Raw genomic sequence first — 14,617 nt, 5'->3', positions numbered from 1 at the left:
TCCGCTCCAAACGACACTCAAGAAAATGGACCGCCCAAAGAACAGCCCAACCGTCTCCTGCCACGTGATGGCGGTGCCGTTCCCCGGCCGAGGCCACATCAACCCCATGATGTGCCTCTGCGAATTTCTCGCTCTGCGAAGGCAGGATTTGCTCGTCACCTTCGTCGTCACCGAGGAATGGTTCGGGTTCATCGGGTCGGATCCCAAACCCGACAACATCCGCTTCGCGAAGATTCCGAACGTGATCCCCTCCGAGAGCGGCCGTGGCGCCGACCAGCCGGCCTTCTACGAGGCAGTTCTGAGGAACATGAGGGCTCCGCTCGAGGATCTCCTCGACCGGCTCGACACGCCGGCGAACGCCATTGTCGCCGATACTTACTTGGTTTGGTCGGCGGACGTCGGGACTTGGAGGAATATTCCGGTGGCATCGCTATGGACGTCGTCGGCGACGGTGTACTCGGTGTTCCGTCACTTTGATCTCCTCGTTCGGAACCGGCATTTCCCGGTTGACCTTAAGGGTTGGTACTAGTAATTAAAGTCGGTGAATATTGAATTCCACGTGTATTGTTTGTCTTTTTCTTATATGTTTTGTCGAGTTACTTTTTAGCTTTATCGGAATTTTGTTGGGTTTAAGATGATGCAATTCCTTTGTTTGTTTTTACTTCCTTTTTTTGTTTGGAAAAGTGGCCGGTAATTTTTTTTTTTTTTTTGGTAGATATTGGCCGGCAATTTTCCTTTGTTATTTTTTTTTTTTGGAAAATGGCCAGCAATTTTAAGCCATGTATGATATTGAAGACCCGAAACCCCCGGTGACCAAATGAAAAGTTTTCTTTTACTTGTTGATGTCGTTTTCAATGTGGTAGTTCGCTTTTATGTGCTTCTAAACTATTGTTGTCGTTAACAAACTTTATGTCGTTTTGAATTTTATTGTCGTTTTTAATTTTTGAATAATCTCTCTTTTTGTCGTCTTTGTTATGTAGTTGTTTTTGCTTTTCTTTGTCGTTTCTAAGGTGGTTGTCGTTTTTCACGCTGTAGTTGTTTTTAATATTCCTTGTCGTTTTTTAGCTCCTAGGCGTTTCCAATTTTTTTGTTTGCTCGCGTGCTCCGCTCTCATGTTTTGAATTTCGTTGTTGTTTCTTCCTATACATGTCGTTTATATTATTATTGTTTCATTTTTTTGGCCTTGTCCTCTTCTTTACTTTGTCGTTTCTTCACGAAAACAACAATATCATTGTTGCTTTCTGTCGTTTCAAGCTTTCTTTTTCTTTTCTCTGACTTTTGGAAATTTTCAGTCGTTTCTCATATTATGGTGACTACGTCTCATCTTTAATTTTTTTTTTATCGCTTTTTGAAATAGTAATTATCCAATGCATTTCTCCATTTCAATATTTTGTTGTCGTTCCGCATGTACTAATTTTGCAATCGTCGTTTTCACGCTTTTCAGGCTCTCGGATTTTATAAGACTTCCATTAATCTCTTTCTAATTCTCTTCAACAATTATTCAATACCACATGGCACCAATTTCTTTATCCATAAATGTATAATCTTCATATATACGCAATTCATGACATGCAGCCATGGGAAACGAGCTTGTGGACTACATCCCAGGACTCCCTCCAACGCGCATAGCAGACCTCCCAACTTGCCTGTACGGCAAAGGCAATCAGATACTCAACAAAGCCCTTGAATCGATTTCCACAACGGAGACCAAAGCTCAATATCTCCTCTTAGCTTCTCCCTACCAGCTAGAACAACAAGTCATCGATGCCTTAACCACAAAACTAAGCCCCTTCCCTGTTTACCACATTGGCCCCAACATCCCATACTACAAACTCGACTCACCAAATTACTCCTCTAGAAATACTTCTCATGCTGACCATTTAGAGTGGCTTGATAAGCAACCTAGAGGCTCCGTCTTGTACGCCTCGCAGGGAAGCCTCTTCTCGACGTCAAAAGCGCAGATGGAGGAGATCGCCTCGGGGCTAAGGGACAGCAGGGTCCGGTACTTCTGGGTGGGAAGAGAGGAGCATTCTCGTTTGAGAGAGAATTGTGGTGGCGGGAATGGAATGGTGGTTCCTTGGTGTGACCAGTTGAGGGTGTTGTGCCATCCTTCCATAGGCGGGTTTTGGTCACACTGCGGGTGGAACTCGACGTCGGAGGCTGCTTTTGCCGGGGTTCCGATGCTGAATTTCCCCATCTATTGGGACCAGGTGACCAACAGCAAGATGGTGGTTGAGGATTGGAAGATGGGGTGGAAGGTGAAGAGAGGATTCGGAGATGAGGAGGTTTTGGTGGGGAGACAGGAGATTGCGGGGATTGTGAAGAGGTTTATGGATGTGGAGAAAGAAGAGGAGGTGAGGGATATGAGGAGGAGAGCTTGTGAATTGAGGGATACTTGCCGGCGAGCGGTTGGCAAAGGAGGTTCTTCTGATGCACATATTGAGGCCTTTCTGAATGATTTATATCAGAATGCGAATAAACCTTGAGTATATTGGATGACCGTAGAGGAAAATTTCTTCTTCCATATGTATGTTGCCATATAACCATGCAGAAGAATCGTGTACTAGAATAAGTAAGAAGAAATGGAAAGGACGTGCGAGTAACAGATCATCTATGTATGTTACAATATATATGCACTAAATTTCTTCACATTGTCATTTTCTTTTTTCTAGTTTTCAATATATATGATCAACCTCTCTATTCTTTTTTCTTTTTTGGAAATATATTGCTTTCTTCTTTCTGGTGCAGAGTAGTCAGTAGAAACTCCTCTAGATCTAATGTGATCACCGCATAATTAACTCCACCATAACCTTTAATACTTTATATGTTATTAGTTGCTACCGATATACAAAGCTGGTCTTTCGTCAAAGATATTAAATGAGCAGTTTGGTTATGCGCATTTAATGTGCAAGTATTGTACTATAGTAGGCTTTGGCGCAACAGAGTTTTAGTAACGGGTCACGCTCAAATATTAAATCACTTATTAATTCTTAACGATTACACTCCAATCGGATTTATATAAATAAAAACTCTTTTGAATTTGTTGCCACCATGTAGAATCAACTAGATGGCCTGATTCAGTAAGCATCATTTGTCTTTAAAATTGTAAGACGAAATCTATTCATCTGGCTGGTCTCTCTCCCGAAAGCTGCAGAACGATGAATGGTTGAACACCCTTCAACACTGTATACACCTTCTCCTAAAGATAACTATTTCTTTTCACAAAGAATGATAATTTGTTGAAATCCCTTCAACACTTGGAAGGTTATTAATTGAAACTTCCAACACTTGAGAAGGTTATTAATTCAAACTTTTCAAAACATTATGCGTGAAAACGGAAGCCCACAGGATGAATGGCTTTGAGACCAAATTATCTCTTTCTGTCTAATCCACGATTTCAAGTCAAACTTGAATAGAAGGCATTATTTATCTCAAATGCTCTATATCAACACGTTTTACCTCCTTTGAAAAACGCCAAAAGATAAACTTATAGATAAAGTTTAATAACTTACCACCTTTGAAATTCAAATCCGAATCAAACTTCATTCATCAATATAGCGTGGATATATTAGATTCTCAAATCTGCTTCCAAAAATTGGTTCACGTTTTCAACTGGATACCAGGTTTATCTTCAACAACCTGAATAATATCTTGACAATTCAAACTTCAAAAGCTCATATAATCTGCCGCTGCACCTTTTTAAAATTTTTCAACCAGATTTTATCTCGCTATGTACTCTTGAATTTCAAACTCTTCCACACGGCTTAATCTGCAACCAACGAAATCTTCAACCTGTATTCCATGAACTTTTTTTGTTGTTTTGAATTCACCCACTTGCCACAAATTGACAACAAAATAAACGTCCTAATAATACATAAAAGAATTAAAGAGTGTGTTTCTTTTTTGGCTGTGTCAACCTCTAATTTATTCCTTCATGTTTAGGGTTTTTTTTTTTTTTTTTTTTCCCCTTTTTCTTCACGTTTCTTGTTTTTTTTTTTTTTTTTTTTACTTAGAACTCTATACAAATTATTTTTTTTTTTTTTTTTTTAAAATTTTTTTCCTCTTTTCTTTTTGCCTATTGCATGCTATTGTCCTTTTTTTTTTTTTAGTTTTTTCCTCAATATTCTTTCATAATTTATTTTTTTTACAATATCTCTTTTTTGAAATACTTTCTTTTTTTCACTTTCTTTTTATGAAAACAATTATTTTCAAATATCTCCTCACTTAAGATTTTTTTGGTCAAAACTCTTATTTAACTTTGATTCTTTTTTTATGTGATTTTTTGAAATTTTTTTCCTCTTGTTGCAATTAATGGACTTAGTTTCTAAAGGGCTGTTTAGTTCGTTGATTTGAGTTTTTAATTCGAGTTGAGATGTGACTTTATGTGAAAGCTTTTTACTGCAGCAAAAAAGTTAGATATGACTGTTTTTGAGAGCTTTTTACTGCAGTAAAACTCAAATTCTAAACTCGAATCGGCGAAATGAACGCTTAAAAAAGTTACGTGATTTGATGTAGGATATAACTCATAAAGTTATTCTTTACGTGCATAACACGTTCCTCAACTAATAGATAGTAGAAGAGAGAGCCGCCTATTAATATTAGATGCACTCTAATTTTATACTACAAATACGTAGTAATAAAGATAGTACTGATTTTAATATGAAAGTTATTTCTACTTTCAATCTCTGTAAAAGATTATAAGAAATAAAATATCACACACCTTTCAGACTCTTCGTATGGTTTTCTCTTTAACATCTAATATAAGTAAAATTAGGGCAATCGAAAGTACTTGTGTAAAATCCCCAACACCCTCAAAAGAGGAGTTTTCACCCCAATTCTTATAAGATCAATCGGCATACTAACTCTCACAAAAAATAATTAAGCTTCACACACTCAACACTACTCTAAATTTTAGTCCAACTTAATTCCAAACTTTCTAAGATTGTATTTCTATACTTTGACTATTCTCATAAAAATAAAAATAAATGCTTATTTCTACTCAAAATAATCCTATTTATCCCGATAAGATTAAATTATAAGTCTCTCATTAAAAAAAAAAAAAAAAAAAAAAAAAAGCCACATAAGTGGGTCTCACGTAGATCCTACAAATGGAATCCACTCTCTATGAGAGAGTGGGGATATACCGCCGTCGACTTACAACATTTTTCGTCAACTTATTCCAGCATGCTCCCAAACTTTAAAGTGGGATAAGTGATGTAATTTGGAGGTCCTACTTACAAAAAAAAGTCATCCTAAAAATTGTCCTTATGTCTACTTTTTCATTAAACTAGTCAAGCACGTTGTCTCTGTATATATTCTATTGATATACTTGAGAAATCCCCCAACCCGTCACACTCCCCCGAAAATGGAGCCACCGGCCACCAATCGCTGCCACGTTGTGGCGGTACCCTACCCCGGGAGAGGGCACATCAACCCAATGATGAACATCTGCGAGCAGATTGCTTCCCGGAAGCCAAACAACATCCTCATCACCTTCGTCGTCACCGAAGAGTGGCTCGGCCTGATCGGGCCACGGGATCCGACAATGCCCGACAACATCCGCTTCGCCACAATCCCCAACGTCGTACCCTCCGAACACGATCGCGCAAAGGACTTGCCGGCGTTCGTGGAAGCTGTCTTTACGAAGATGGAAGCTCCCTTTGAGGAGCTCCTCGACCGCGTGGAGATTCCGGTGATTGCCATCGTAGCGGATAGCAACCTCCTTTGGGCCTATGATGTCGGAAACCGAAGGAATATTCCGGTGGCTTCACTTTGGCCTATGTCTACGTCTGTATTCTCGGTGATCTATCATTTTGAGCTGCTCAAACAAAACGGTCATTTCCCTGTCGATCTCTCAGGTACTTCCATATATACGCATCATGGGTTAGTTATGAGATTAATAATCTATATATAAGAAAGCGGAATCCGGTTTCCTGTTCACGCCGCTTTGCATGCTTTGATCTAAAGGTGAACTTTTTTTTTTCTCTCCTTTTGTGGTGGTCCTCTAAAGTTTATTTATTTGGTGGTTTTTTTTTTTCTCTTAAAACTTTATTTTTTTTTCTCTCAAAAATTTTGTATCTTTTTCGCTTTGGTCTTATATTTCTTTATTTTGGTTCATTTTTTTACCCTAAAATTTTATTTTTTTATTTTGGTCATTTTTGTTCTAAAACTCATTTATTTCTTCATTCTAATTCTTTTTTACCCCTTTTTATTTTTCTAAAACTTTTTCTTTTCATTTTTCTCTTTTTGAGATTTTATATTCAAATTTTATGTGCTTAATAACACGGTAATAATAACACTTGTGGCACGCATTTTTCAACCAAAACACTGACATTTTAGTTGAAAACATGAACAGTAATGAATAGTTTTTTTTTTTTTTTTTTTTTTCTCCCCCTGGTTTTTTTTTTTTTTTTTTTTTTGCTCCCCATGGTTTTTTTTTTTTTTTCCTTTTAGCTCCTTTTACTTTTTTCTCCAAAAAAAATTATATTTTTCTACTTAGATATTCTTTCCGGTGTTATCCTAAAACTTATTTATTCTAGTAGCCTTTTTTTATCTTTTTTATTTTCCCCTAAAACTTTATTTTTTTTAATTTTTCCCCATAACTTTATTTCTTATCCGTTTTGGTCTTATATTTCTTTATTTTGATCATTTTTTTTGACTTTATTGTAAAAATTTGCCCTGAAATTAATTTATTTTTTCATTTTAGTTGTTTTTTTGTCCCCTTTTTTCTTCTGAAATTTTAATTTTTTCTTTTTTGAGATTTATATTTAAATTTTATATGTTTAATAATATGATAATTAAAATTTAATATCTAGAGCATCGCACGTGGAATTACACCAGTAATAAAAGAAAAGGAAAAACATGACTCTAAAAGTCTGTAACGTGGTAACTTAATCACAATATTGTTATATTGTGAAGTAATTGCATAACCATATTTATTATTATTTACTATTTAGCTTTATGAGGGAAACAATATTCTTCTTATCGTTTGAATTTTTGTCTGCCATGTCTCGTAATTGACGGGGAAAAGTTGCCCATCGTGATAGATCATGTACATGATTACGTGTGAGCTTGCGTCACAATGTTGAATTGATTGTCACCTCAGTTTGAACATTTTTAACCCCATAATCTGCTAGGAGCTTGAAATAGATAACGTATTAGTGTCAAATTTAACATCCGTGTAGAACAAAAAAAAAAAAAAAAGTAACTCAATAATACAAACGAATATGTTAGTATTTAGTTACTTTTTTTTATATATTATATAAAAAGGAGGGAAAAATACAACCACTTATAATTAGAGTGGAGAGATTTACTACCAATTGAGTTGTCCTCATTTATCTATATTTAATTACTATTGGTTGATTAATTGATATTAATATTAAATTGTGCTTTTCAAATTCTAAAGTTTAATATTTATGACAAAAAAGAAATATAGCATTTAAAATAGTATTTTTTGCATTAAAATATAAAATAGAATAATATATTAAATATCTTATTTTTTACATATTAGAATGCAAAATAGAATAACATATCAAATATATTACTTTTGCACTTTTTAAGTTAAATATAATTAACATTGATATTTAAATGTAGATGATTTTGAAATATTACTTGTTAATATATTTTTAGAAATGGTATTAAATAGTATTTTAACGAAACTAAATTAAGTTAATAGCATATGTTAAAATATTTGAAGTAAATAGGAATGAAAAAATTTACCACGTAAATCGTTTATTCACAATAAGTAAAGGGATTTTTTATCACGTAAACTTTTATTTACTGCAATTTATTTTAAATTGTTTTAAAATATGTTATTTACTTTAATTATTTACTATAAATCTGCTATTTAATTCACCCATATATTTGTATACAGCGTCCATGTCAATTGTTTCACATTCAATGACTTAATGTGTTATTAGTTCGAATTAGTTTATAGAATTAACTATCAATGGAGCTGTCCTTACTAATTTAAATTAATTGCATTTCCCTTTTTAACTAATAGAATAGAACTGTTGAATATATATTAATATTATTTTATATGACATATTTGTTTTTTTATTTGTGTATTCAACTGGATTAACGTTAAAGAGCGAGGGCACGAAGTTGTAGATTACATCCCTGGAATTTCCACAATTCGTCTGGCGGATCTTCCAGGAGGACTTTTAAGCACAGACAACACTCGTCAAAATATTTTGCAAAAAATATTGGAAGTTGCTTCGAGGGCGTCCAAAGCACAGTGCCTGCTGTTCAGTTCAGTGTATGAGCTTGAATCCCAAGTCTCAGATGCTTTGAAGGCCAAATTTCCCTTCCCTCCTGTATACACTATTGGACCCAGCATTCCTTACTTAAAACTTGAAGCTTCGAAGGCCAAATTTCCCTTCCCTGCTGTATACACTATCGGACCTAGCATTCCTTACTTAAAACTTGAAGCTTCTTCACCTACTATCACTAATAATGGTCTTGACTATCTCAAGTGGCTAGATTCTCAACCCAAAAAATCTGTCTTGTACGTCTCATTTGGGAGTTTTCTTTCGATTTCAAGTGCCCAAATGGATGAAATTGTGGCTGGGATAAAGAATAGTGGCACGAGGTACTTGTGGGTTGCACGTGGTGATGCCTCAAAGATCAAAGATGGTAATGGCGGAATTTTGGATTTGTGGTGCCTTGGTGTGACCAATTGAGAGTGTTGTGCCATCCTTCTATAGGCGGGTTTTGGTCACATTGTGGATGGAATTCTACTTCGGAAGCCATTTTTAGTGGTGTTCCGATCCTGACTTTTCCTATTATTTGGGACCAAGTTTCGAACAGTAAGCAAATTGTGGAGGATTGGAAAATTGGGTACAAGGTAAAGAAAGGTATTAGTAGGGATGAGGATTTGGTGACAAGGGTTGAAATTGCTGAGATTGTTAAGAGATTTATGGATCTGGAAAATAGAGAAGGGAAATTGATGAGAGAAAGAGTAAAGAAACTTCAAGAAGTCTGTCGCCGGGCAATTGAAAAAGGCGGTTCATCTGATGCCAACCTTGATGCTTTTATCATGGATATTTCACATGGCAATTAATGGCCGTTAAGCTAAGCTACATAAGTTTTTTTTATTTTTTATTTTTATTTTTATTTTTTTTTATAAGTAATGTTTCAAGTCATCGAACATAAATTTTCCTTTATGCTACCTATTACTCTTTTTTCATTTTCTCTTTGGATTTTTTTGACAACTGACATATTAATGAGCTACATGCTAAAACCAGTTCTTATGATACACAAATTGAGGTATTTCTATATGACATATAGAATACGAAGAACCCTTGAGTAGAACTTGGTGCTATTGGCCTCTCAATTTTTGTGGATAGGATTATGCTATTGATTTTATACTTTTCATTAAAGAGTCACGTGTGTCTGTTTTGAGAGTTCGGTGCACATTGACCCTATTTGAGCGTTTAATTTCAATCTTTTAGTAGAATCAATTGCCTATTAAGATTCTAGTTTCTTATAATTTTAAGGCTACCATAAATTAGTAATGATGTTAGTATTTCTTTGATTCGGAATATATTCTCCTAAAAAAAATCCCCCTACACTCAGCAAACATATCCTCAAGAATTTATTTTCTATTTTGTAGGTTTAATTGGATTGTTATATATTAAATTAAATGTCACTTTAGAAATGTCATTAAAGAAATTAAGATATGAAATAAAGGGTGAATTTGCACGACTAGCATTGTCATTAAAGAAATTTAACGTCACTTGAGTTCAAGGATATTTAAGGCATATTTGGTAAATAGGTTCAAACTTGATTCAGTGCAAAGGGATCTAATTTTTATGGCGCATGTGAATATCTTAAAGTCAAATAAGGTAAATTTTCTAGTTTTTATAAGGTATTTCATATGTCGGATTTGGATGAAATATATGTGCTTTTTGGGTGGAAACAGACAAAACTCGTAACTTTGCCAGGATGTACGACGTTCTTTGGGCAAATTCCATCGTTTAGGCTTTTAAAATGTCATTTTTACCAGTTTTAGTAATTTTAAAATTTTTTAATAAGTTGACCTAAGAAATTCGGATTACAGTTCTGATCATGTTTCCTTTTTCCTTGTGTCTAGTTGCAATTCTTGTTTCCAGTTAAAAATTTTCCTTTTTTTTTTATAGAAAATTTCATATTTTTATGAATTTTTAATTATAGGATAGGCTTGTTTCCAGTGTATGGTTTGCCTATATATATATTTAAACGCCATCTTGTTGAAATTTCAAGTTTTCTCTAATTTTTCTTCTAATATCAGTATAATGTGTGAATTAACGGTTTTTAAAGCAGTTTTCTTAATATTTTGTGTGAGTCAACGTGCTAACTGATTTATTCTTTACTTTTGGCATAATTTATGTTGCGGTAAAAAAAACAAAAACAAAAACAAAAACAAAAGAAAGTGAATAGTAAATTATGGGCCCTAAAAAAAGAGAGTAAATGATGTTTTGGGCTAGCCCAAATTCAGGAAGGCCCAAAAGGAGATGACAAAAGATTCACGTGCAAATTAGAAGAAGTGGAAGTTTATGGGTGGTTATCCTAAAGAAAAGCAAATAGCCAATCACATCAAAATCACATATAAAAGAACCAGTCAGAAAAAAGGGTATGGATTCTTTTAAAATATAACCACCTGTTTGGGGACAAATACACACGTTTTAATTTCACACCATGACGGAACGTAGGTATGGTTAAAAGAGAGTATTACGTGTGTGCAAGTGTGACGAAAAAAAAAGGGGTATTCTGTGTGTTAGTGTGTGCTCTGTGTCTGTGAGAGTGAAGAAAAGAGTAAAACAAGTAGAGAAAAAAAAAAAAAAAAAAAGTCTACTGACGTTACAGCAATAGCAAGGTAAAATTTTATGTATGTATATGTATATGTATTTCTCTACTAATCTCACTTTCTCCCAATTATTTAGCTATTTTGGTGCATGGATCATACAAAAGAAGAACCCTATTGGCACCTTAGAGTGTGGGGTTTTGTGGAAGAAATCCTATAGACACCCATGGGTGTGGAATTTGTTGGTGATAAAAGAAGGGGCCCTATAGACACCTACGGGTGTGGAGCTTGTTAATTGCAAGAAAAAAAAATATACATATAAGGAGTGTTGTCTTTTGAGGAAGAAGATTTCGTTTCTCTTTTCAATATTGCTATTGTTAATGACCAGGCTGTAATACCTGCCATTGTTCAAGACACAACTCTGAAACAAGACAACAATGAGGTTCCTCATGCAACATCTATAGAGCAAACTCAACAATCTCAAGAAGTGCCATTAAGGAGATCAATATGAGAAAGGAGAAGTGCAATTCCGGATGATTATATCGTCTTTCTCCAAGAACATGAAGATGGTGTAGGCTTAGAGGAAGATGATCCTATCAACTTCCAACAAGCTTTACAGAGTTCCAATGCTCAAAAGTGGATTGATGCCATGAAGGATGAGATGAAATCTATGAAAGATAATGACGTTTGGGATCTTGTCGAGTTGCCTAAAGGAACGAAACCTATAGGTTGTAAATGGATATTTAAGACCAAAAGGGATTCGAAAGGTAACATCGAAAGATATAAGGCCCGTCTAGTCGCCAAAGGATTCGCTCAAAATGAAGGCATAGACTACAAAGAGACTTTCTCTCCAGTTTCTTCGAAAGACTCTTTTAGGACAGTTATGGCACTTGTGGCTCATTTCGACTTAGAGCTACATCAGATGTTCTCAATGACGACATTGATGAGACGATTTATAATTGTTAGGAAACGTGGGTTTCCTATATTGTGGGCCATATATTTATTCTGTAATTATATTACGCTATTTAATTAATTAGGCTAATTGAGTGATCTAATTATGGAAAGCCCAAATAATCTCTTAATAGGGTATGGGCTGAATGGGTGGATACCCATATTGACCCAACTAGGTTTAATGGGAGCCTAATGGGGCTGTATATAAAGAAACTTAGGTTATGGTCCCTAATACGTCAAATCATACGCCAGTTTTCATTCTTCCCCATTTAGAGAGAAAACACCCCATTAAGGAACTAAGGAGATTTGACTGAGGAAGGTAATAACTGTCGTGCTCGTTGTCTTAGAGAATTCTACTGGAGATTCAAGGCTGCACCAATAGAGACAGATATGCTTTATTTTTGTTAAGAAAAGCATGTATATAGATAATCATATGAATTCTCGGTGATTGATTTCAATCAATATTTGTTGAATAAATTCGGAAGTATTTATTATTCATAAAATTGATTATTTGGAAAATTAGGGATTAAGAAAACTTGGTAAAGGAATTTATTTAGGAAGTTTTTTTTTTCCTCTCTCGAGTGTTTCTGGAAATTTTTTTTTTCTTTTCCCTCTTTCTTCTTCTCTTCGTCGGGTTGAAGATTGTGGTCAGCGGCAGCCTTGGCCGCCGGCGTTGAGGAATCGAGGGCGCGGTCGTTGGGCCGCGCCGATGGGCAAGCCGCGGCGGGATGAAGACCAGCGACGGCCACGACCGCCGCATAAGGAAATAATAAAAAAAAGAAAAAATTGTTGCCGGCGGCAAGCTTGCCGCCACCGGCATCTGGATTCCCAAGCGCAGTCGTTGGGCTGCGCTAGACAGTTATTGTCGCGACCTATCGGCCGCGGCATGGGAATTGGCGGTCTGGCGGCCGCCAATGGAGAAGAAGGGTCGCAATCGCGACCCTAAGGATTCACAGTTCTAGGCTTCGGCCCAGAACTGCAAAAAAATAACTGCAAAAAAAAAAAAAAAAGGGTGCACGGGCCCATTTGGGGCCCGTGACAAAAGAATGGACCACAGGCCCATATTGAGCCTGTGATTTAGTATAAGGGTCGCAGGCTATACCTGCGGCCATAAAGAATAATAATTGCCAAAATTGGCAATTATGGGTTTGTTTTAAACCCAATTTAGAGATTTTGGGTATTTTTTTAACCCATTAAGAAATTAAGTGCAAATTAATTAAGGATTCAATTGAATAAAATGAAATTTTGGTTCTTTATTTTGTTTTATTTGATTATTATTGCACTTAATTGTCTTATATTTTGAAATAATATTGTTGCCAAAGTAACCTTTGTTGTGAATGTTGATTTATTTTAAAATATAAAGATAAGTATACATATTATTTATGCGAATAATTATCGGCCCACATGAAGGTTATTATTTGGCCGAATAATGGGTATACCTGTGGTAATAAATATGTGACAATTATAAAGCTCTACATGTGAGCAATAGTCGGCCCAAAGGAAAGCTATTGTTTGACAGGATTTATTGTCAATATTTGATTACTGTGCGGAGAGTACCACAAATTTTTTTAACCCATTAAGAAATTAAGTGCAAATTAATTAAGGATTCAATTGAATAAAATGAAATTTTGGTTCTTTATTTTGTTTTATTTGATTATTATTGCACTTAATTGTCTTATATTTTGAAATAATATTGTTGCCAAAGTAACCTTTGTTGTGAATGTTGATTTATTTTAAAATATAAAGATAAGTATACATATTATTTATGCGAATAATTATCGGCCCACATGAAGGTTATTATTTGGCCGAATAATGGGTATACCTGTGGTAATAAATATGTGACAATTATAAAGCTCTACATGTGAGCAATAGTCGGCCCAAAGGAAAGCTATTGTTTGACAGGATTTATTGTCAATATTTGATTACTGTGCGGAGAGTACCACTTACAAGCTGATATTTCTGGTCCAAAGACTAAATATCAGTGTTGTACTAGGTATCTTGAAATGGGCCCACCACCTTACTTTGAGTTATTTGTTTATGTCATGTATGCATTATATGGTTTATTATGCTTATGTATGACGTGAATGTTGATTGTGAGTATATTTTATTTTTGTTCCTTATTTAGTTTCTGCTACTGCTGTGAATGTTTCTGCTCAAGTTAACGCAATCCCAATGCTGAATGGGACGAATTTTAAAGTTTGGAAAGAGAACGTGGAAATCGTTCTCAGATGTATGGACTTAGACCTTGTGCTCAAGACAAAGCACCCTACTACTACTACGAAAAATTCAAACACGAATAAAATTGAGAAGTGGGACCGCTCCAACCGCATGAGTCTAATGATCATGAAACGCTCCATTCCGGAGGCGTTTAGGGGCTCTATTACTGAGAGCACTAATGCCAAGAAGTTCCTCAAAGAACTTGAGCAATATTTTTCCAAGAATGAAAAGTCAAAAATGAGTAACCTTCTGAATAAACTCATTTTCATGAGGTATAAGGCAAAGGGGAACATAAGGGAGTACATTATGGAGATGTCTAACATCGCTGGGAAACTAAAGGCACTAAAGTTAGAGCTGTCTGAGGATTTGCTTGTGCATTTAGTTTTCATATCTTTTCCTGCACAATACAGTCAATTTAAGGTGGGCTATAACATCCAAAAGGAAAACTAGACTGTTAATGAGCTCATATCATATTGTGTGCAAGAAAAGGAAAGGCTTCAACGAGATAAGACTGAAAGTGCTCACTTGGCATCAACCTCTCAGAATAAGAACAAAAAGAGAGCTTTGGATACTACAGATGAAATACCTCAACAGAAGAAGAAACTAAAGAAGCAGGATAAGGCATTCACCTGTTACTTCTGCAAGAAGGAATGACACATGAAGAAA

General features: G+C 35.3%; 1 protein-coding gene and 1 pseudogene across 1 annotated transcript; both read left to right on the top strand.

The window, feature by feature from the left end:
• On the top strand, positions 1 to 2,692 carry LOC21394434 (UDP-glycosyltransferase 87A1). Its single transcript, XM_010101161.2, has 2 exons — positions 1 to 518; positions 1,576 to 2,692. Exons 1-2 carry the CDS (start codon positions 26 to 28, stop codon positions 2,484 to 2,486), a joined length of 1,404 nt encoding a protein of 467 aa, XP_010099463.2. The 5' UTR covers positions 1 to 25; the 3' UTR covers positions 2,487 to 2,692.
• A 2,489-nt stretch (positions 2,693 to 5,181) lies between these two features.
• LOC21394432 lies at positions 5,182 to 9,206 on the top strand (annotated as a pseudogene).
• The last annotated feature ends 5,411 nt before the right edge of the window (positions 9,207 to 14,617 follow it).

The sequence above is a fragment of the Morus notabilis genome, unplaced genomic scaffold, assembly GCF_000414095.1.
Source record: "Morus notabilis unplaced genomic scaffold, ASM41409v2 Scaffold1300, whole genome shotgun sequence".
Lineage (NCBI taxonomy): Eukaryota > Viridiplantae > Streptophyta > Magnoliopsida > Rosales > Moraceae > Morus > Morus notabilis.
This window is presented reverse-complemented; position numbering and strand designations above follow the sequence as displayed.